This window comes from Leptonychotes weddellii, chromosome 11 (assembly GCF_054177405.1).
Source record: "Leptonychotes weddellii isolate Sample4059 chromosome 11, ASM5417740v2, whole genome shotgun sequence".
In the NCBI taxonomy this organism is placed as follows: Eukaryota; Metazoa; Chordata; class Mammalia; order Carnivora; family Phocidae; genus Leptonychotes; species Leptonychotes weddellii.
In genome coordinates this window covers 23,555,864-23,565,478 of record NC_138379.1, presented here as the reverse complement: position 1 = coordinate 23,565,478, position 9,615 = coordinate 23,555,864, and the positions used below count along the sequence as shown (strand labels likewise).

General features: G+C 37.6%; 1 protein-coding gene across 6 annotated transcripts in view; it reads left to right on the top strand.

Annotated features, from left to right (window-relative positions):
* QSER1 (glutamine and serine rich 1) overlaps window positions 1–9,615 on the top strand; it is an 81,350-nt gene that overhangs the window by 38,685 nt on the left and 33,050 nt on the right. For all 6 annotated transcript variants that reach the window (XM_031035376.2, XM_031035375.2, XM_081798376.1 and 3 more), the window contains one exon: window positions 508–4,194. In XM_031035376.2, coding sequence (XP_030891236.2) covers window positions 508–4,194 — 3,687 coding nt within the window. The remainder of the gene's footprint in view (window positions 1–507; window positions 4,195–9,615) is intronic.

Genomic DNA, 9,615 nt, shown 5'->3' with positions numbered 1-9,615 from the left:
ATATATAAATTCATTTATATAGATAGGAATTACTAATACCTTTGTAATTTTGTTTTTGCTTTAAGAAAGCTAGCTGTTTTAAGGCACCTGGGTGGCTCAGTCAGTTAAGCAGCCAACTCTTGGTTTCAGCTTAGGTCATGAGATCAAGTTCCGCATTGTATTCCATGCTTAAGGTGGAGTCTGCTTGAGACTCCCTCTCTCCCTCTGCCCCTGTGCCCTGTGCTCACTTGCTCTCTCTAAAATAAATAAATAAATCTTAAAAAAAGATTCTTCCCCTCTGCCCCCCCTCACCCACACGCACACCCACTCTCTCAGAAGTAAAAATAAAAAAAGAAAGCTAGCTGTTTTTGAAATGTAATTTTTGAAATTTACACACAGAACTAATTTGTCAGGCTTTTCAGTCTTGGAGATTTTAATGGGTTAAAGGTTATGTTAAGTCTCTACTATGAAGACGTGTGTGTGTATTTGTGCTGTAATTGCATAAATTTTTTTGTTTTCTCTTCCTAGGTATGCATTCCTCAGCAGCAACTGAGCTGTTTGTTACTGGACCTTTGCCAACCACTGGAACACTTCCACCCTCTGCCCTCTCTGCTTATCAGCATCCCACCACCTTCAGCAATAGAAACTTTGCTACCACCTCACCTTTGGTGCTTCAGGATTCATCTTTTAACACTACATCAAATGGAATTTTAAATCCTCACGACCCTTTGCTACAAATCAAGACTTCCCAGGGAACTGTTCCAACTGCTTTGGCATTTGAGCGCCTGGGCAGTTCTGCGTTAAGTAACAGCATACCACCTCAGTCTTCAACATACCGCTCAGCTCAAGAGTCTGCACCCCATCTTTTACAACCTCAATTTAGTTTGTTGCCTTCAGCACTTGGGGGAGCCCAGCAAACTCCTCAAGCCTACAGTTCAACTCTCTTTACTAGTTCTACTGCTTCCATTGAAAGAGCTCTTCTTCGAGAATGTAGTGTTATTAAACACCATCAGCGGCCTTCAGGTACCCAGTCTATTCAGGCACAACTGACTGGTTCACAGCATTCCTTACATAGCTATCTATCAAATGCAAGTGTAGTTAATTTTCAGGAAACAAGCAGGCAGTCATCTTTATCCTGTAGCCCGATCGGAGATTCTACTCAGGTGAGCAATGGAGGATTACAACAGAAGACCTCCCAGGTGTCAGTGGATCTTGCTCAGTCTTACTCATCTGCAATTCCGTCATCAGGGTTTCCTCCTTCTACCACAAAAGTAAAAAGCTGTTCTACGAAACAACCACTAACGTCAACTAAGACCCCCAAACCTCAAAGTATAATTCCTCCTGTGCAAACATTAAGCTATTCCAAACCTTTACATAATCCAAGTTCTGTAATATCGGGCCAAGCACAGATTTATTCTACAGCGCAGCTACCAAGCCTTTTATCAGTCAGTCAGTCCCAGAATTACGGTTTAGGACAGCCACATAATGTGCCATCTATTGTTCATTCACAGGTGTATAGGTCCAACAAAGTCGAGAAGTTGCCATCCTTATATAAAACATTGACTTTTTCTGGATCATCTCAGACTATAACTTCTGAAAATCAGACCCTTAATTATTCCTCTAATCAACAGGAAGTATTATCTTCAGTTACAAATGAGAACTACCCTGCTCAAACGAGAGATCTATCTTCAGTTAGTCAGTCTCAAAGTTATTCATCTAGTCATTCTCAGGGTTTATCACCAGTTAGCCAGACACAGGTTAGTTATTCATCTCAGTCACAAGTATTGTCAGTTGTTAGTCCCTCAGAAAGCTATGCTTCAGGGCAGTCCCTAACATTAACAGCCCCTTCTCTTTCTTACTCTTCCGCCTCTCGGGCTCAGAATTTGTCAGATTCTAGTCCAAACCAGAATTATATTTCTATGCATTCTTCCCAAAATGCTCAGACTCAAGGGTCATCATCTCCCCAGTCCCAAAAGTTTTTGCCTGCTGTCCAGTCATCATCTTTTGCATCCTCTACCCACTGTCAGACATTACAGAACAACATACCTTCCCCTGATCCAAAGTCTTATGCTGAAAGAAAACTTGACTCAAATGTGTATACATCTTCAAAGCAAGAAGAGGATTTTCCAATGCAGGAGTTACAGGTATTACAGCCACAAGTATCTCATGAGTCATCAACCCAAAGGCTATCTGATGGAGAAATTAATGTTCAAGAATCAGCTTATAAGGTGTCAAAGGCAGAGGACAGATATTCTCAGAGTGTGATCAGAAGTAATTCTCGTCTTGAGGATCAGGTTGTTGGGATTGCCCTACAAGGGTCAAAAAAAGAAGAAAGCATGGTTGGTTCAGTGACACAACTTACCCAACAAATTGGCCAAGTCAGTGCAGCAACCCTTGATATTAAGAAGGCAACTAATTTAATGCAAACACCACAAATAAGATTGAATGCTAAAGACCTCACCCAGCAGCATGCCCTTATACACAAGGTACATGAAGCCAAGGTCCAGGAGCAACATGATCAAATAATCAATGCTTCATCTCAGATTCAAATTCCAAATCATTCTTTAGGGCATGGCCATCAGGCTTCTCTTCCTAATACACAGGTTCTTTTAGATTCTACCTGTGATCTACAAATTCTTCAGCAGTCAATACTGCAGGCAGGTTTAGGACAAGTAAAGGCATCTTTACAAGTACAGCGTGTTCAAAGTCCTCAACAAATAGTACATCCTTTCCTTCAAATGGATGGTCATATTATTCAGACCAATGGTGATCATTCTCAGCAGCAACTCCATCCTCAGACTTCTGAAATCATGAAAATGGACCTCTCTGAGTCTTCAAAACCATTACAACAACACCTAACAACAAAGGGCCATTTTAGTGAAACAAATCAACATGATTCGAAGAATCATTTTGTTTCCCTTGGATCAATATGTTTCCCAGAGGCAATGCTTCTCAGTGATGAGAGAAATATTTTATCAAATGTAGATGATATCTTAGCAGCTACAGCAGCAGCTTGTGGGGTTACTCCTTCTGATTTTTCCAAGTCAACTTCAAATGAAACCATTACAGCAGTTGAAGATGGTGATTCTAAATCTCATTTTCAACAGTCATTAGATGTTGGACATGTGACTTCAGATTTTAACTCCATAACAACTGCAGTAGGAAAGCCACAGAATATAAATGATATTTCCTTAAATGGAAGTCAAGTCACTGTAAACCTTTCACCAGTACCTACCCTCCAGTCAAAAATGACTCTTGATCAACAGCATATTGAAAATGGTCAAAATAAAGCATCTAAAGTAATTTCACCAGTGGTTGGACCAAGTCATGAAGCCCAGGAGCAAAGTTCTGGCTCATTCAAGAAACAGTCTGCCACCAATCATGAATCGGAAGAGGATAGCGAAGTTCCTATTGATAATACATTAAATAATAACAGAAACCAGGAGTTTATTTCTAGTAGAAGTATAAGTGGAGAGAGTGCTGCATCGGAGAGTGAGCTCACCTTAGGGGGTGATGACAGCGGTGTGTCGGTGAACCCAACTAGAAGTGCACTTGCACTGTTGGCCATGGCCCAACCTGGGGAGGCTGTTGGTGTCAAGATTGAAGAGGAAAACCAAGATTTAATGCATTTTAACCTGCAGAAGAAAAAACCCGGAAAGGGGCAAATGAAAGAGGAAGACAACAGTAATCAGAAACAGTCAAAAAGAACTGCCCAGGGCAAACGCCAGAATCCAAGGGGAACAGATGTGTATTTGCCATACACCCCTCCTTCCTCAGAAAGCTGCCACGATGGTTATCAGCACCAAGAAAAAATGAGACAGAAGATCAAAGAAGTAGAGGAAAAACAGCCAGAAGTCAAAACAGGATTTATTGCCTCTTTCTTAGATTTTCTGAAATCCGGGCCCAAGCAGCAGTTTTCCACTCTTGCCGTCCGAATGCCCAACAGGACTAGACGACCAGGGACCCAGACTGTTCGTACACTTTGTCCCCCACCGCTTCCAAAGACTTCTTCTACGACACCCACACCGTTAGTGTCTGAAACTGGGGGTAACAGTCCATCAGAAAAAGTCGATAATGAACTTAAAAACTTGGACCATTTATCTTCATTTTCTTCTGATGAAGAAGATTCTGGAGTATGCAGTCATGATATTTATAAAAGCGCCTCTACGACCTTAAATACATTGGATGCTACTTCTGATAAAAAGAAGAAAACAGGTAAAGTTTTCAATTTTAGATTCATAATTAGGGCTTTCCACTATTTTTATGCTAATAGACTGGGTTTGAAGTTTTCTTAGCTTGAAGCAGGTCTAGATAAATTTTCAGGACAAATGCATAGGTGGGTATTTTAGATACCTATTTTTTTTTAATGCTCCTTCCCTGTAGGAAAGTTTTGGGGTTTAGGTTGAAAACTTATGTGTTTTTTTTTACTTTCTACCACATGACACATAATTTACATAGTTTGTATCCAGACTTCTCTAATCTGAGACATCTTGAGGTGGCTTTATGGATATGAGGCATTGTATTGGGGGCCCTTTTGTAGTATAAACTGGCATATTTTCTTGGTATGTCAGTTTTACCTGAAGATTAATATTTTACTATTAAACATGGTTATATTATGTGTAGCATGCACATGAATATAATTAAGATAGAATTTAAAAATTTTGTGTAGGCTCCAGACTATGTCGCCAAATCTTTGGGTGTGTGTTTCATTTTACTGTGTAGTTAAGAGAACATTTGGAGGAACTGTTTTAAGAAGCACTGCCTCATGTCAACTATTTTAAGGAATATGGTAAGGGAAAACACTTATAACAATAAAATAGCCACCACCTCTGTGCTAGGACCTAGTAGCAACGTTGTGAGATATGCACTGTTATCTCCAATATATAGATGGTATAGCCAAGAGTAAATGAATTGTGCAGGTCCCTACAACTAGTAAGTGACACAGCTGGAGTCTGCACTCAGGTTTGTCTGGTGGTAGAGCCTTTTTCCTGCCTACTGCTTTTGTATAAATAAAGTGGTGCTTTCAGAGTTAAACCTTGTTTTGTGATGTACTTCCTAGCTTCTCTCTGGACTCAAGACACTGGTATCCCCCAGATATCTGTTAATACATTTCTAAAAAATTCTCATTTTGTTGTACAGGGAAATTAGTATAATGGGAAGTCAGTGTTAGAATCAAAGACATTATGGATGTGGCTAATCCTAGTAAGGTTTTATACTCCTTTTTCCCCAATTCAGGGCACTTTGCAATCATTATTTCCTCTTTCCATTTGTAGAACAAAGCTTTTGTAATTTCTGTTCTAAAATACGAATCTAAGACTAGTTTCTTCCAGACAAGCTTCATTTGTACTTTTAATCATCACCATCAACCCAGTTCTTAGTATTAGGTCTTCGAAGTTCTCTTGCTACCATCCCCACTGCCTCCTGTGGAAGAACTCATCTCTTGCTTCTGATTAGAATCCCTCACACCGGTAAAATACTTCTTAGTGCTTCCGGGGAAAAACATTAAAATAGTATGTAAAAATTCTCCCTTTCCATATTTTACTTTCTGGTTCCATTCTTTCCACTTTTCCTCTTCTATAATGACTGAATTCCTCATTGTTCCTGGCACCTGTAAGCCCAGTTCACAATCATCTTTGGACAAGTTCTTCTCTAGCTAGAATGGCCCCTCCATTTTTTTCAGCCTAACAGACACTTTGTTACCTATGAAGACTTATCTTCCACATCACTTTGTGGAAGTTACTCCAGGCAGAATTCGTGCTTATATCCTCTGAATTCCCACAGCCCTCAAGTATCTCTGAAAGATAAATTTAAATTTAAATTGCAATGAGGTCTAATTTATCCCTTTTCCTTTTATGATTTGTGCTTGTGTCCTAAGAAATCTTTGCCTAACCTATGATCACAAAAATGTTCTGTTTTCTTCTAGAAGTTTTTAACTTTTGCATTTTACATTTAGGTCTTTGATCTCCACCCCCCACCTTTTTAAAGTAAGCTCTGCACCCAACATGGGACTTGAACTCACAACCCCGAGATCAAGAGTAGCATGCTCTACTGACTGAGCCAGTCAGGCGCCCCAAGTCTGATCCATTTTTATTTTTTTTGTGTGTAAGGTGAGGTATGGGTTGAAGTTAATTTTTTGGCATATAGAAGTCCAGCTTTTCCAGCACCATTTGTTGAAAAGAATCCTTTCTCCTTTTATTGCCTTTGCATCTTTGTCAAAAAATCAGTGGACCATATTTGTATGAATCTGTTTTTGAACTCTCAGTTCTTTACATTGGATCTATGTGTTTATGCTTTCAGAAATACCACACTGTTTTAATTGCTGTAGCTTTACAGTAAGTCTTACAAAAGGGTAGTTGTGAGTCCTCCAAATTTGTTCTTTTTCAAAACTGTTTTGCCTATTCTAATTCCTTTCCTTTTCCATATAAATTTTCAAATCAGTGGTATTTACCAGAAAAGAAAAAAAATCCCACTGGAATTATGACTTTGATTTCCTTGAATATATAGCAATTTGAGGAAATCTGAACTGTTAACAATGTACTGAGTTTTAATAATTCATGACTTTCACTAGTCTTTTATAGTTTGGGGCAAATAGAGCCTGCATATGATCTATAGTTAGAGATATAGATCCTAAATATTTTTGGTGCTATTTATTGTAAATGATACTTTTAAGAGTTTTCAAATTCCAATTATTTATTGGTAGATTATAAAAATACAGATGATTTTTTAAATATGTTGATATTAAATCCTTCAAATCTATGCAGTTTATTTATTCTAGGGGGCTTTTTTAAGATTCCTTAGGATTTTTTAATGTAGGAAATTATGTCATCTGCAAATAAGGATAGTTTTATTTTTTCTTTTTCAATCTTATACTTTTTCATTCCTGTCTTAACACACAGGAATAACATTCCTATACAGTGTTTAGTGAAAGTGTTGAGTGTTGACATCCTGAGCATGTTCTTGATCTTTGGAGGAAAGAAATCAACCTTTTGCCATTGAGTATGATGTTAACTGTAGGGTTTTTGTAGATTTCTTATCACATTAAAGAAATTCTTTACATTTCCTAGTTTGCTAACGGTTTTTATAATGAACAGAGGTTGAATTTTGCCAAATGCTTTTTCTTCATCTGTTGAAATGATTGTGTAGTTTTCTTAGTTAGTCTTTCAATATGGTGAATTACATTAACTGATTTTCGAATATATTCATGGCCTTGCATTCCCAGGAGATAAACCCCGACAACTGTGATATATTATTCTTTTTTATACATTGATGAATTCAATTCTCTGAATTTTTTGCATCCATCTTTGCAGTGGATATTGGCCTGTAGTTTTCCTTTTGTAATGCCTTTGTTAGATTTTGGTGTCTGGTTATTGCTGACCTCATAAATGAATTGGGGACTGTCCCCTTCTTTTCTCTTTTCTGCAAGAGATTGGGTAGTACTATTTCTTCCACAAATGTTTGATTGAATTTGTTAGTGAAACCATCTGGACCTGGAGTTTTCTTTGTCAGAAAGTTTTTTGCTGTGAATTCAGTTTCTTTGATATGGAACTATTCGCTTTGTCTGTTTATTCTTGACTGTGTTTGGTAGTTTGTATCTTTGAAGGAATTGGTCTATTTTATCTGAGTTGTCAAATTTATGGGTATAGAGTTGTTGGTAGCATTTCCTCATGTTGGTGATTTGTGTCTTCTCTTTCTTGTGGTCAGTCTGGATAGAAGTTTTTTGATTTTATTGATTCTTTTTCTCCTTCGTTGGCAATTTCATTGATTTTTGCTGTTCTCATTATTTCCTTTTTCCTGCTGGATTTAGGTTTATTATGCTCTATTTTTCTAGTTTCTTGTGGTAGAAGCCTAACTTGTTAATATGAGACCCCTCTTCTTTTCTGCTATAAGCATTTAATGTTATAAACCTCTCTCTAAACCTTGCTTTAGCTGTGTCCCACAAATTTTATTTTTATTATTATTTTTATTTTCTTTCAGTACTCTTTGATGCTTCCTCTTTGATCCATGAGTTATTTAATTTTCAAATAGTTGGGTATTTTTGAGATACCTTTCCTTTATTGATTTCTACTTTGTGTAATTTCAGTTCTCTTAAATTTGTTAAGGTTAGGTTTATGGCCCAGAATATGCTTGATATTGATTAATGTTCCATATGTACTTTAAAAGAATGTATATTCTGCTGGTATTGATTACATTTAATGTAATTATTGATATAGCTAGATCTTCCATTTTATTGTTTTCTGGTTTTCTCCTTTTTTTGTTTCCTCTTTCCTGTCTTTCTAAAACACATTATTTGAACTTTTAGTATTTCATTTCTAAATTTATCTCTGCTTTTTCTGGCTCTATCTTTTTGTATTATGCTTCTAGTGGTTGGCCTAGTGATTACCATCCACTTAGAATTAATATTTTTATGATTTTAAGTAAAATGTCATAGCCTAACAACCATACAGGTCCCTTTATGTTAACCTTGCTCTTATGTTACACATATTTTGTCCTATGTATATTATATCTATCTACATATATTGAAACCCCTAATAAAGGTGTAATTTTTTTTTTTTAAGATTTTATTTATTTGATAGAGAGCACAAGCAGAGGAAGAGAGAGAGGGAGAAGCAGGTTCCCTGCTGAGCAAGGAGCCCGATGTGGGACTCAATCCCAGGACCCTGGGATCATGACCTAGGCCGAAGGCAGACGCTTAACTGACTGAGCCACCTAGGCGTCCCTAAAGGTGTAATTTTTGCTTTCAACAGTCAAATATACTTTCGGGGGCACCTGGGTGGCTTAGTCATTAAACGCGTCTGCCTTCAGCTCAGGTCATGATCCCAGGGTCCTGGGATCGAGTCCTGCATCGGGCTCCCTGCTCGGCGGGAAGCCTGCTTCTCTCTCTCCCACTCCCCCTGCTTGTGTTCCCTCTCTCGCTATCTCTCTCTGTCAAAAAATAAAATCTTAAAAAAAAAAAAAAAGAAAAACAGTCAAAAATATGCTTTCAGGAACTTAAGAGGAAGAAAAAAGCCTATTATATTTACCTAGGTATCTATAATTTCTGTTGCAGTTCCTTTATTCCTGATGTTCCAAGTGTCCCTCTGGCATCATTTCCCATCAGCCTGAAAAACTTTTCCTTTTCCAAGCCTTTTTCTTTTTCTTTGGTTTTCAGCAGTGTAATTGTTTATCTGGGTAGGGCTTATCCTGCTTGGAGTTCATAGAGTTTCTTGAATCTGTAAAATATATGTCTTTTATCAAATTTGAGAAGTTTGGGGACATTATTTTTTCTGTACCAATCTTTCTCTTCTTATGGGACTCCAGTGACACAAATGTAAACTTTTTGATATTGTTCCTGAAGCTCTGTTCATTTTTTTTCCAATCTTTTCCCCTCTGTTCTGCAGATGTATAATTCTTATTGGCCTATGTTAAAGTTCATTGATTTTTCAGCCTTCTCAATTCTGTTATTATGGTCCCATCCAGTGAATTTTTTATTTCAGATATATTTTCAATTATAAAATTTGTCTTTGGTTCTTTTTTCTAGTTTCTCTTTTTTTTTTTTTTTTTTAAGATTTTATTTATTTGAGGGCGCCTGGGTGGCTCAGTTGGTTAAACAACTGCCTTCGGCTCAGGTCATGGTCCTGGAGTCCCGGGATCGAGTCC